This window comes from Salmo salar, chromosome 11 (assembly GCF_965601325.2).
Source record: "Salmo salar chromosome 11, fSalSal1, whole genome shotgun sequence".
Lineage (NCBI taxonomy): Eukaryota > Metazoa > Chordata > Actinopteri > Salmoniformes > Salmonidae > Salmo > Salmo salar.
Window position 1 is genome coordinate 81,960,178 of NC_138301.1, and position 14,136 is coordinate 81,974,313.

Here is a 14,136-nt window from a genome sequence, read left to right on the forward strand (position 1 = left end):
AGAGCAACCCTTCAGGGTAACATTTGTATAATGCTATAGGCTAGAACAAAACCCAAGGCCCCTGCCTATAGGATCAATTCCAGGTTAACTGTAGTGCCATCGTACTACTCTCTTAGAGGCTAAATCAACTTTCAGAGTCAGAGTACCACCTTCTCTTCTGAAGGTTAACCAAACTCCTGCTATAGCTCGCCGTACATCTAACGGAGTAAGGGAGCAAGGAAGAGAGTATGGGCCAGAGCTGGAGGGAGACCTATCTTCACTTTATGTTCTGAGAGACGACTCAGTGTGAGTTCACCCCGCCTCACACAGGATGTATGTGTGTGTGTGCGTGTGTGGGTTGGTTCGTGCTTATGTTTGTATGTGTGTGCATGTTGCCTTGGTGAGGGTGTGGGTCAATAGACAATATAACAGAGCTATAAAAATGTACTGGGTAATGGGGGGGGGGGTTAATGCACCCATGATGCCACCTCTCTCCCTGTGGCCCTGGCTGTGGTGTGGCGTGACGGATAAACGGTCCTCTAATGACAGGTCATCATTCTGCGACCGTAGGGGTCCAGCGCCAGTCTACATAATGGGGGTTAGCAGGGAACGTTAACATTAACCCAGCAGAGAGAAAGGTCAATGTTTACACACACACACACACACACACACACACACAACCTACCGCCTTGAGCATCCGACAAACAATCTAGCTCAGACGCAGTGCATAAAGCACAAACATGGCTCATAGCATCTTTACAGTCAGTCGTGAACTGTGTTCTGAGTAGAGGGGGTATAGCAACCAAAGTGCTAAATCTGGTTACTGTACCCCCTACTGCTACCTATCGTCTGAACTCCTTGACTTTTACGCCATGTTTAAAAGCAACCACCAAGGAAGCACACTCAAATCTATTTTAACCAAAGCTCGGGGGGTCGTTATACGTCAATAACTGGGTTGATTACGTTAAGCTTTTCAAGATGAGGGGCTCTGTCGTTCATACAAATAGCTGTGGTAGGGAGACTAGAGTCACGTAACAAACGGGAGAGAAAATACATAGCTACATGTTATGAATACAGTGAAAATGTGACCTGTGTGAATGTAGTGAATGTTGAACGAGTCATTTGAAGTCAAGTGAAATGAATTTCAGTGCTGGTATGTTAATCACTGCCACATTTTTTATAATACAGTGGAGTCTTACTGTTCCTCTGAGTCTCTGACTTTACCTCTCTCTTTCTTTCTCTCTCTCTTTCTTTCTCTGCGTGTGCGTTTGTGTGTGTGTTTGTCCAACCCCATTCCATTACAACGTTATAATGTAGTAACAGAGTCATACTCTTCACTGCAGATTCAAACTTTGCATAGTATTATAACAGTATGTGTATCAGCTGTTTTAACGTAAAGTATTAAATTGTCCACTTCTGTCCATGTTACACTATCACTCCAGAACTTTATTTGAGGTGCAAAGTCAAGCAGTAAGTCTGTAACTTTGCAACGTTCTCAACCCTACCTGCCCTTTAAAGCTAATTGTTTATGACTAAGCTGTGTAGAGGAGGGTTGAAATCTGGACTTTGAGACTGTTTAATGTCCTCTATCCGGACCTTTGGCTGCAGCACTTCATCTAATGGTCTTTAATGCTTTCTAACTCAGGGTAGCTCGGGGTAAAGCTCTTGAGATGTGGAGGAGTGAGAGGGGAGGAGGAGGAGGGTGACTTTAGTGCTCTCGCTGACACGACACAGCTAACAGCATGACAGCGTTCATTGGTCAGAGTGAGTCTATCTCAAGTGGCCCATATGCTGCTATAGAGATACAGTATGCTTGCTGGAATGGTGTGGGAACTGATATTGGGTGTGTTTTTAGGAGATGGATTACCATGAATTTCACATGTGATCACATGCGGAGTGTTCCAAAAACACGTTTTCATGCGATCACGTGATCTTATGCGAAGTTAATGTGATAATGTGACGTGTCAAGAAACGTGGTTACATGGAACTACACGTGAAAACGTGATCACGTGAAAACGTGGTTTTGGAACACTTGTGCTCATTTCACATGAAATATTGTGATTTTCCCACATGTGAAATCATGTGGTTTTTCCGTAAAGGTGTGTTTGCGTATGTCTGTGGGGGTAACACTGAAGTCTTCCACATGAGATATGAGAGTGGAGAAGTAAGCTAGTCGTGTCTCTGAATGTATTTCTAACATGGTTTCTTTCAAATGTGCAAAATGTTACTATGACCAACTGGGATTCAAACTAGTCTTCTGTGCATCACAAGTGGAGTGGAAACATCAAGTGGAAATGCATGAAAAAAAGTGAACGGAAGTTACTCTTCTCTTTCTAACACCTAACCTCTGTGTTTGTCTCTCTCTCTCTCTCTGTCGCTACAGGTAGCTGCCATCATCCTCCTGGAGATCAACACAAGGACCCGTAAGATCAGAGAGATAGGAAGCCCTGCCACAGCCATTCTCCCCTCCTCCTCCCCCTCATCCTCCCTTCTTCTCCCATCAGACTGACAGAGAGAGAGAGTGAGGAAAAGAGTGAGGGAACGTGGGAAAAAAGAGGGAGACATGTACCAAACACTCCTCCTCTCTTCCTCTCTCTTCCTCCTCCATGTCACGGCCACTCCACAGTTCCACGGTCATCACGGGTAACTGCTCCCTCATTCCACTTCCTATGCTTGTTATTGGCTGTCACTCATTGGTCGGTCAGCTTTGGTCCTTGGGACGGCTCGGCTACATGGGTGGCTAGCTTCAGTTACAGACTAACTACTTACTTAATTGGGAGATATTTATTTTTAAATGTTATTTGCTTCTCCTGACATTCTTACCCTGAGTAAATGTGTACTGATTGGCCAGATAACAGTTCTTAGATTATTAGACTTAGGTCAACTCTGACGAGATGCAGGTTCTATTTTTGAGATCTCAGTGGATTTTTATAGAGACCAAAACAAAATAAAGCCCTCACGAGAGGTCAAAGGGCGGTGAAAGGTCAGAGGTGACTCTCAACTCTGACACCTTCAGTGGCGATTACATCGGCCAATCAGCATCAATTACATGTCAGCTAACCTCCACTGACACATAGAGACCTCAAGGTCACGCCATCAATTGAGAGTTAAAATGCTTGATGGACTGTTTAGTTTCCAGACTGGTTAGGAGACCACATAGACTGGTTCAGATAGCATATAGTAAGATTGAAACCCAGTCTTAATTAAACTGTCCCCTGATGCAGCACAATCTATAGGTGAATGCTTCAGAGGTAATAGTGTAAGTGGTGTAATTTCACATTTAAACCATGAAGATTCCTGTCAGTAATTTAACTACCAACATTATATAAATGGTTAATTTGATGTAAAATAATTATGATTATGATGAATTTCATGACTTGGTGTGGAGCTAGCTGTTACACTAATACAGTGACAGACTGATTTAACAACAGAGACAGTCCTCATATGTCCCAAAGAATACCTCTCCAGTGTGTGTGGTTATACCTGTGTGTGTGGTCTCACCTATGTGTTCCTACGTGTGTGTGCGGTTTAAGGAGGAGGGTGTGTGGCAGAGATGTCCGTCACAGCAGTGTAGTCACGACGACAGAGTCGTTCGTCCAGCCCGTTCACAAACCCTACATCACCCTGTGTCAGGGTCACCGCTTCTGCAGCACCTACAAGTAAGAGACATAGCCATGACTGTCATGATCACGATCACTGTTACTATCGCTGTCACTGCAAACATGGTAGCTGACTCTATAGCCACTCCTATCTGTCATATCTTTAATCTGAGCCTAGAGGAAAGTCTTTGTCCTCGGGCCTGGAGGGAAGCCAAAGTAATTCTGTTACCCAAGAGTGGTAAAGCTGCCTTTACTGGTTCTAACAGCAGACCTATAAGCTTGCAGCCAGCTCTTAGCAAACGGTTGGAAAAATGGTGTTTGACCAAATACAATGCTATTTCTCTATAAACAAATGAACAACAGACTTTAAGCTTGCTCATAGAGAAGGGCACTCAACACATACTGCACTGACACAAATGACTGATGGTTGGTTGAAATAAATTGATAATAAGAAGATTGTGGGAGCTGTACTGTTAGATTTTAGTGCAGCCTTTGATATTATTGACTATAACCTGTTGTTGAAAAAACGTTTGCGTTATGGCTTTTCAATCTCTGCTATATTGTGGATTCAGAGCTATCTATCGAATATAACTCAAAGGGTTTTCTTTAATGGAAGCTTCTCTAATGTGAAACATGTCAAGTGTGGTGTACCGCAGGGCAGCTCTCTACGCCCTCTATTTTCTATTTTTACCAATGACCTGCCGCTGGCGTTAAAGAAAGCATGTGTGTCCATTCATGCTGATGATTCAACCATATACACATCACCAACCACAGCTAATGAAGTCACTGAAACCCTTAACAAAGAGTTATAGTTTGTTTTGGAATGGGTGGCCAGTAATAAACTGGTCCTGAACATCTCTAAAACTAAGAGCATTGTATTTGGTACAAATCATTCCCTAAGTTCTAGACCTCAGCTAAATCTGGTAATTAATGGTGTGGCTGTTGAATAAGTTGAGGAGACTAAATTACTTGGTGTTACCTTAGATTGTAAACTGTCATGGTCAAAACATACAGATTCAATGGTTGTAAAGATGGGGAGAGGTCTGTCCATAATAAAGAAATACTCTGCTTTTTTGACACCACACTCCAAGAAGCAAGTTCTGCAGGCTCTAGTCTTGTCTTATCTTTATTACTGTCCAGCTGTGTGGTTGAGAGCTGCAAGGAAAGACCTAGTTAAGCTGCAGCTGGACCAGAACAGAGCGTCACGTCTTGCTCTTCATTGTAATGAGAGGGCTGATATAAATAATATGCATGCCAGTCTCTCTTGGCTAAGAGTTGAGGAGAGGCTGGCTGCATCACTTATTTTTATAAGAAACATTAATGTGTTGAAAATCCCAAATAGTTTGCAAAGTCAGTTTACACACAGCTCTGACACACAGACTTACCACACCAGACATGCCACCAGGTTTTTTTTTCACAGTCCCCAAATCCAGAACAAATTCAAGAAAGTGTACAGTATTATATAGAGCAGATATTGCATGGAACTCCGTTCCATCTCATATTGCTCGAATAAACACCAAACTTTGTTTCAAAAACAGATAAAGCAACACCTCACGGCACAACGCTTTCTCCCATATTTGACCTAGATAGTTTGTGTGTATGTATTGATAAGTAGGCTACGTGTGCCTTTAAAAAAATGTATGTAGTCCTTGAGCTGTTCTTGTCTATTAATGTTCTGTATTATGTCATGTTTCATGTTTTGTGTGGACCCCAGGAAGAGAAGCTGCTGCTTTTGCAACAGCTAATGGGGATCCTAATAAAATACCAAAATACCAATACCTAATCTTATCATAATACCATGCTAATTCCACCACAAGGTCCATATCACTTCCCATTCAACTCTGCCCAAACTACCAAACTGCCAATACATAACCTATTAACTGCACGAGCAAGAGCCAAACTTCTGGTCTGCTCCCAGCTGTACCATATTTAGCATTGGGTCTATACAGTCTTGCCTCAGCCAACCTCATGCAACACATTCATCTCTGAGACAGATGCTACAGTTTATAAAATGTTATTCAATGTTTATTTGTTAGTTGGGCTACACTCTAAAGAAGGTAAAGGGCTCCTAATGTGTTTGACTGAGAGTTGATGAGCAGAGTAGAGGAGCCTTACCCATCCAGCAGAAGACAAGGCACTGTCCTCTCTCATTCTCTGATTTTGTCTCTCTCTCTCTCTACCCCCCTGTCTCTATTACGCTCTTTCTTTCTCCCCACTCTCTTGTTCTCTCTCGCTCTCTCTCTCCCCGCATGAACAAATACTACAGTCTACTATATAATACTACAGTTAACTGTAGTATACTGTAGAATACTATACTACACACTGTATTATCCATCGATCATGTGTAGTACTTACTATATAATTGTGTAGTATAATGTAGTATACCATAGATACTACAGATACTACAGACTAGGGTTGCACATTTTGGGGAATATTCAGAGGTGGAAACTTTCTGTGAGAATTAATGGGAATATATGGGAATTAACAGGAATATATGGGAATTAGTGGAAATATATGCAAATTAATATTAATACCATTTAAATGTAGATGTTTTTTGCAATGGATATATTTACCATATCATATGGAGATAGAAACATAAACCTTTTACCTTATCATAAGTAGACATAATTGCAAATGATTAAATCCTTCCAATATAATTTTTTTTTAAAACTATTTATGAATTGAACATTATAAATGAGTTGACTCTTCACATGGGATGATTTCACTCAACAACAAAAGAAAGGGAATATTGAATGATCCCCAATGATCTATTGCATTTCCCAAAAACGTTTTCAACATACATCTGTAAAATTATAGTCTAGAAATTAAAGCTTTGGTTGTCTTCCTCTCAGGCTTCCATGTCTTCTCCCTGGACCTACTCAATGTCCACCTCTTGAACATCAGACTGAGGCCTCATCTTCACTGTCACTTTCCAACCTTGTTGAGGATGGCTCGTTGTCAGGCTCGAAAAGCCCAAAATTTGCCCAGATGATCACCGATTTTTCAACCCTTGTATTGGTCAGCCTGTTGCGTGCTTTGGTGTGTGTGTTCACAAACAAGGACCAGTTGCGCTCTGAGCAGCTGATGTTGGTGGGATTTGGAGGATGATGGAGGCAACCGGGGAAAGAGCCTCAGATCCACAAAGTCCTTTCCACCAGGTGGCTGATAAAATATGTTGGCACGACTGCCATATTGCCTCTCCATCCCAAAGCCCTTGCTTGGAAGTGTACTCTGCCAGACTGCCAAGAACCATGCCCTCATCCAGGCCAAGGTGGCGAGAAACGGTAGTGATGACACCATAGGCCTTGTTGATCTCTGCACCAGACAGGATGCTTTTGCCAGCATACTTGGGGTCCAACATGTACGCTATGGTGTGTATGGGCTTCAGGCAGAAGTCTTCACGCTTTTTGATGTATTTCAGAACGGCAGTTTCCTCTGCTTGGACCAACAGTGAAGTGGGCAGGGCAGTACGGATTTCTTCTCTTACATCTTTAAGCAGAGTATGGACATCAGACAGGATGGCATTGTCTCCCTCAATCCGTGCAATGGCTACTGCTAAAGGTTTCAGGAGTTTCAGGCTGCTTACCACTCTCTCCCAAAATACATCATCCAGGAGGATCCTCTTGATGGCGCTGTCCATATCGGCAGACTGTGATATGGCCATTTCTTGGAGAGACTCCTTCCCCTCCTGGAGACTGTCAAACATGATGCCAACACCACCCCAATGGGTGTTGCGTGGCAGCTTCAATGTTGTGCTATTTTTCTTCTCACTTTGCTTGGTGAGGTAGATTGCTGCTATAACTTGATGACCCTTCACATACCTAACCATTTCCTTGGCTTTCTTGTAGAATGTATCCATTGTTCTTAGTGCCATGATGTCCTTGAGGAGTAGATTCAATGCATGAGCAGCACAGCCAATGGGTGTGATGTGAGGGTAGGACTCCTCCACTTTAGACCTAGCAGCCTTCATGTTCGCAGCATTGTATGTCACCAGTGCAAATACCTTCTGTGGTCCAAGGTCATTGATGACTGCCTTCAGCTCATCTGTGTGTCTGTTGTCCCTTGTGTCTGTGTTCTTGTAGAATAGTCGTTGAGGGGTGGAGATGATGTAGTTAATTATTCCTTGCCCACGAACATTTCAACCACCCATCAGAGATGATTGCAATACAGTCTGCTTTCTCTATGATTTGCTTGACCTTACCTTGAACTCTGTTGAACTTTGCATCCAGCAAATGAGTAGATAAAGCATGTCTGGTTGGAGGGGTGTATGCTGGGCGAAGAACATTCAGAAATCTCTTCCAATATACATTGCCTGTGAGCATCAGAGGTGAACCAGTTGCATACACAGCTCGAGCAAGACATTCATCAGCATTTCTATGACTACGTTCCTCCATTCTGTCAAAAAAAACTTCTGATTCCAGGAGGACCATGAGCTGTTGCTATCGAAAAGGTGTCTGATTCATCATTTTCACCTCGAATAGAAGTGGAGGGACTTTTGTCAGAGGTTGCTTATGGTGAACGCTGAGGGAACTTTATGCACTTGGTCAGATGGTTCTGCATCTTTGTTGCATACTTCACATATGATTTGGCACAGTATTTGCAAATGTACACAGCTTTTCCTTTTACATTAGCTGCAGTGAAATGTCTCCACACATCAGATGTGGAGACATCAGAACCCATTACTCCTGCCAATAGTCGACCAATCAGTCTACTCCCTACACTCAGTAAGATATTGGAGGGTATTGTGAGTAGACAAATATGGGAGTACATGGAAATGAAGGATCTGATTACGGCCAATCAGCATGCTTATTGCAAAAACCATTCCACTACCACTGCATTGGTTGACATGACTGACCAGTGGCTCAATGCTATGGATAATGGCAAGTTTGTGGGTGTACTATTTTTAGATTTCAGTGCAGCATTTGATTTAGTGGATCATGAAATAATTTTGACAAAATGAATGCATTATGGTTTTAAGGAGGTAGCATTGAATTGGGTACAGTCATATCTAACTGACAGGAAACAGTCCACCTATATCAATGGTTCATTTTCTTCCCCTCGTGTTAAACTGTGGAATACCGCAGGGCAGCTGCCTTGGGCCACTTCTTTATTTAATATATACCAACGACCTTCCCTATGCCTTAGCTGAAACTCAAGCTACTATATTTGCAGATGATACTGCAATTTATGCAGCAAGACAATCGGTTTAACAGGTACAGCAAGCTTTACAAGGAGATTTGGAGAATATCAGGGAGTGGGTTTGCCAAAGCAAACTTGTTTTAAACAGCAAGAAAACCAAAGTTATGTTGGTCTGTTCCACTAGGAAAAGGCCAAAACAGCATGGGATACAATTAAGTATGGGAGGAGTACTAATTGAAGAAATGGCAGAAACCAAACTATTGGGAGTGCAGCAAATAACTAATCTATGTAAAAAAATAAAATAAAACAGCATGCATAATCAGAAGGATAGCTAAATATTTACCAGGAAAAATTCTTCAGCAAATAACACAAGCATTAATTGAGAGTCAGGTGAACTACTGTTCTGTGGTCTGGAGAAATGCATCATCAAGTGAAGTTAGGAGGCTGCAGATTGCACAGAACAAAGCAGCAAGAATTGTTTTAAGGTGGAGATGTGGTTCTTCTGTTGCAGTCATACGCAATGTTCTTGGTTGGTCATCAATCGACAAGATAATTGAAAAAAAAACATGCTTATTTTATTTCATAATATACATCATTTAAAACTGGCAATTTCTATTCACAATGGTATTCAGTTGGTAAGAGACAGAATTCCGTAAATACTAGGAATAGATTGTCCACCATCTATGCGTTATCCAGACAGAAAAGAGAAATAGGCAAAAGAACATTTAAATTTAGAGCAATAAAGAAATTGAATAAATTAACTGAGCAAACCAGAAACCTTTCAATATATAAATGTAAACATTATTTTAAAACGATTTAAATATAATACATAGAAATGTTGTGGGACTGTAGTAGATGAAGAATCAATATTTTTTAGATTGAGTATTTATTGCTTCATTATGTAAGTATATTATGTATGTTTGTAATAGTGTGTTATATGTGAAAATGTGTTCGTATTATAAATTGTATTTTAATGTTTAAGGACTCTTAGAAGATTAGTCCAAAAGAGATCCAAATCAAATCAGATAGTGCCCGTGGCATTTTCCTGTAAAGATTAGGAAAGAAATGAGTAAAAAAATATATATATACATTTCCACGTACAGATAAATGGTTAAGCAGTTAGATTTAAACAACTCCTTTGTAAGATAAATGTTTTAAAATGAAACATGTATGGAAACAGGTGAATTAACACTCCTCAGTTAGCAGGCTCAAGAAAGCTAAAACCCACATGGTTGCAAAAACTAACTAGAAGAAATTGTTAACAAGTTAGAAATTATTTAAACACACTTTGCTGTAGGCTACTATTTACTAGTTAACAAAAAATCATGTATGTCATATAAAATACATTCACCCCGCCCAGTATTGTAATCCAAACTTACCAGAAAGTATGTAGTCCTTAGCTCAAACAGTGTAGTAGTGTGGGCTCAATACCATCTCGTTAGTGTGCAAGATCTTGAGAATCAGCTGTACATGGATGGAAGAGTGCAGTGCACATGTGATGGAGGAATGCACTGTGCATGCAGCGGGTTGCAATTCCATTGAATTGGGGATAGTTTAACCAAAATATGCCAGCAAAATTCCCAAAATTCCCGGGCTTAACTTCCCATGGAAAATTTACGGAAATCTTCCATAAATTTACCGGAAAGTTTCCGACCCTTTGCAACCCTACTACAGACCGGAAAAACGCTACAGTAAATACTACAGTAATGTCCGCAAAAAATATTCACAAAAACACTAGTAAATACTACAGTCCGCAAACATTACTATATTATATAATTACTATAGTATATACTTCTATATACTTTTTCGTATGTATTTTTAACTACAGTATTTATACTATACTAAACTGTAAATACTACAGTATACTACAGTAATGTCCACGAAAATACTACAGTGAATAATGCAGTAAAGTCCTCAAATACACTACAATGAATACTATAGTATTTATACCATAGTACACTATAGTATTTTTTCATGTGTGATCACTCTCTTATATCATACTCATACACAGAAGTGGGTCACCTCACATATTTTGGTGGAATTCAAATATCAAGCACTTTGTATAACTACGTGAAATGACCAGCCAGCCCACAGAGCCCACTGCTGTGTTTATCTTGGACAACCTCTCCCTCCGTACTTACGCACTCTTTCTTTCATTCTTTCCCTCCTACATTTCTCTCTCTTTCTTTCTCACTCTCCCATTCCCTTGTTCTCTCTCTCTCTTTCTCTCTTCCTGCACAGTAATGTTCCCACATTAAAAAATACTATACTATGATATAAATACTAAAGTATTCACTGTAGTGTTTTTGCTGACTTTAATGAAGTATTCACTGTAGAGTTTTACTTTACTGTAGTATTCACTGTAGTGTTTTTGCGGACTAAAGTCAGCAAAAACACTATGGTGTACTATGGTGTACAGTATACTACAACATTCTATAGTAAGCACTACACATGATGTGGGTGGGCAATGCAGCAGACCTCTCATAGCCAACAACTATAATTATAAACTTTCCTTCCCACCATGAGGCTGTTATGAATTAATGTGTTTGAGTCATCTTTTGTGAGGCAATTGTTCTCCTTTCCTCCCTCTTTCCCCCTCCTTCCCTCTCTCCCTCTGATGTCTGTGCCCGCACACTGAGGACAATGCCAGGAAACATTTCAGCAGATTTCAGTGAAACAGCTGAACCGGAACTGGCTTGGTGTTACCCCTTCTTTCTCTCCCCCCCCCCCCCTCCAGCACTTGGTAACCAGGGGTCCATGGTCTAGCCTAATATTACAGTGAATTCCCATTATCTCATCTACACATACAAAAGTATGTGGACACCCCTTCAATTTAGTGGATTCGGCGATTTCAGGTGTATTAAATCGAGCACACCGCCATGCAATCTCCATAGACAAACATTGGCAGTAGAATGGCCTTAAACAAGAGCTCAGTGACATTCAACGTGGCACCGTCATAGGATGCCACCTTTCCAACAAGTCCGTTTGTCAAATTTATGCCCTGCTAGAACTGCCCCAGTCAACTGTAAGTGCTGTTATTGTGAACTGGAAACGTCTAGGAGCAACAACGGCTCAGCCACGAAGTGGTAGGCCTCACTAGCTCACAGAATGGGACCGCCGAGAGCTGAAATGCGTAGCGTGTAAAAAATAGTCTGTCCTCGGTTTCAACACTTGCTACCGAGTTCCAAACTGCCTCTGGAAGCAACGTCAGCACACAAACTCTTAGTTGGGAGCTTCATGAAATGGGCTTCCATGGCCGAGCAGCTGCACACAAGCCTAAGATCACCATGCGCAATGCCAAGCATCGGCTGGAGTGGTGTAAAGCTCATTGGAGCAGTGGAAACGCGTTCTCTGGAGTGATGAATCATGCTTCATCATCTGGTAGTGCGATGGACAAATCTGTGTTTGGCGGATGCCATAAGAACGCTACCTGCCCAAATGCATAGTGCCAATTGGAAAGTTTGGTAGAGGAGGAATAATGATCTGGGGCTGTTTTTCATGGTTCGGGCTAGGCCTCTAAGTTCCAGTGAAGGGAAATCTTAACGCTACAGCGTACAATGACATTCTAGACAATTCTGTGTTTACAATTTTGTGGCAACAGTTTGGGGAAGGCCCTTTCCTGTTTCAACATGACAATGCCCCCATGCACAAAGCAAGGTCCGTACAGAAATAGTTTGACGAGATCGGTGTGGAAGAACTTGACTGGCCTGCACAGAGCACTGACCTCAACCCCATCAAACACCTTTGGGATGAATTGGAACGCCGACTGCAAGCCAGGCCTAATGGCCCAACATCAGTGCCCGACCTCACTATTGCTCTTGTGGCTGAATGGAAGCATGTTCCAACATCTAGTGGAAAGCCTTCCCAGAAGAATGGAGGCTGTTATAGCAGCAAAGGGGGGACCAACTCCATATTAATGCCCATGATTTTTGAAGGAGATGTTCGACGAGCAGGTGTCCACATACTCTTGGTCATGTAGTGTACATTCTTCTCAGGAGCTCATCACACACAACGTTGACAGATAGGGGAATCTGACCAAATGCTACTCTACAGTGTAACAGACCAGTCTTGATTTCTCAGGATCATTATTCACACCTAACTGACTCTATGTCGGCAGCACAGACCCTGTCTAACCTCTCACTCTCTTTTGTGTGTTTTCTTCAGGACAGTGTACAGGGTGGCCTACCGTCAGGTGACCAGAGCGCCGCCACTCTCACACTCTTATCCAGAATGCTGCCCGGGCTGGCGACAACTCCACTCACACAACTGTAACCAAGGTAACGGGGGCTAACGCTCTCCTAGCATCCCATATGTCGTGTGTGTGTGTGTGTGTGTGTGTGTGTGTGTGTGTGTGTGTGTGTGTGTGTGTGTGTGTGTGTGTGTGTGTGTGTGTGTGTGTGTGTTTGTTATGCTATTTCTCTCTGTCCTAACCAGCGGTGTGTGTCCAGTCCTGTGTGAACGGAGGAACATGTTTAAGACCCAACCGCTGTGCCTGTCCTCTGGGCTGGATAGGACAACACTGCCAAACAGGTACACGCATACACACACCTACAGTGAAGGGGAAAAGTATTTGATCCCCTGCTGATTTTGTACGTTTGCCCACTGACAAAGAAATGATCAGTCTATAATTTTAATGGCAGGTTTATTTGAGCAGTGAGAGACAGAATAGCAACAAAAAAATCCAGAAAACGCATGTCAAAAATGTTATAAATTGATTTGCATTTTAATAAGGGAAATAAGTATTTGACCCCCTCTCAATCAGAAAGATTTCTGTCTCCCAGGTGTCTTTTATACAGGTAACGAGCTGAGATTAGGAGCACTCCCTTTAAGAGTGTGCTCCTAATCTCAGTTTTTTACCTGTATAAAAGACACCTGTCCACAGAAGCAATCAATCAATCAGATTCCAAACTCTCCACCATGGCCAAGACCAAAGAGCTCTCCAAGGATGTCAGGGACAAGATTGTAGACCTACACAAGGCTGGAATGGGCTACAAGACCATCGCCAAGCAGCTTGGTGAGAAGGTGACAACAGTTGGTGCGATTATTCACAAATGGAATGAAACACAAAAGAACTGTCCATCTCCCTTGGCCTGGAGCTCCATGCAAGATCTCACCTCGTGGAGTTGCAATGATCATGAGAACGGTGAGGAATCAGCCCAGAACTACACGGGAGGATCTTGTCAATGATCTCAAGGCAACTGGGACCAGTGTCACCAAGAAAACAATTGGTAACACTACGCCGTGAAGGACTGAAATCCTGCAGCGCCCGCAAGGTCCCCCTGCTCAAGAAAGCACATATACATGCCCATCTGAAGTTTGCCAATGAACATCTGAATGATTCAGAGGACAACTGGGTGAAAGTGTTGTGGTCAGATGAGACCAAAATGGAGCTCTTTGGCATCAACTCAACTCACCATGT

The 14,136-nt window shown here is 42.1% G+C and overlaps 1 protein-coding gene across 5 annotated transcripts in view; it reads left to right on the plus strand.

Moving 5' to 3' along the window:
- The window catches only part of LOC106562955 (epidermal growth factor-like protein 7), a 51,894-nt gene that overhangs the window by 31,145 nt on the left and 6,613 nt on the right, over positions 1-14,136 (plus strand). For 4 of the 5 annotated variants that reach the window (XM_082958092.1, XM_014128086.3, XM_082958094.1 and 1 more), the window contains exons 2-5: positions 2,363-2,622; positions 3,513-3,638; positions 12,882-12,994; positions 13,152-13,247. In XM_082958092.1, coding sequence (XP_082814218.1) covers positions 2,543-2,622; positions 3,513-3,638; positions 12,882-12,994; positions 13,152-13,247 — 415 coding nt within the window. In that variant the 5' untranslated portion in view covers positions 2,363-2,542. Of the gene's footprint in view, positions 1-1,619; positions 1,744-2,362; positions 2,623-3,512; positions 3,639-12,881; positions 12,995-13,151; positions 13,248-14,136 lie in introns of those variants that run through there. The other variant, XM_082958093.1, reaches the window with a different exon arrangement.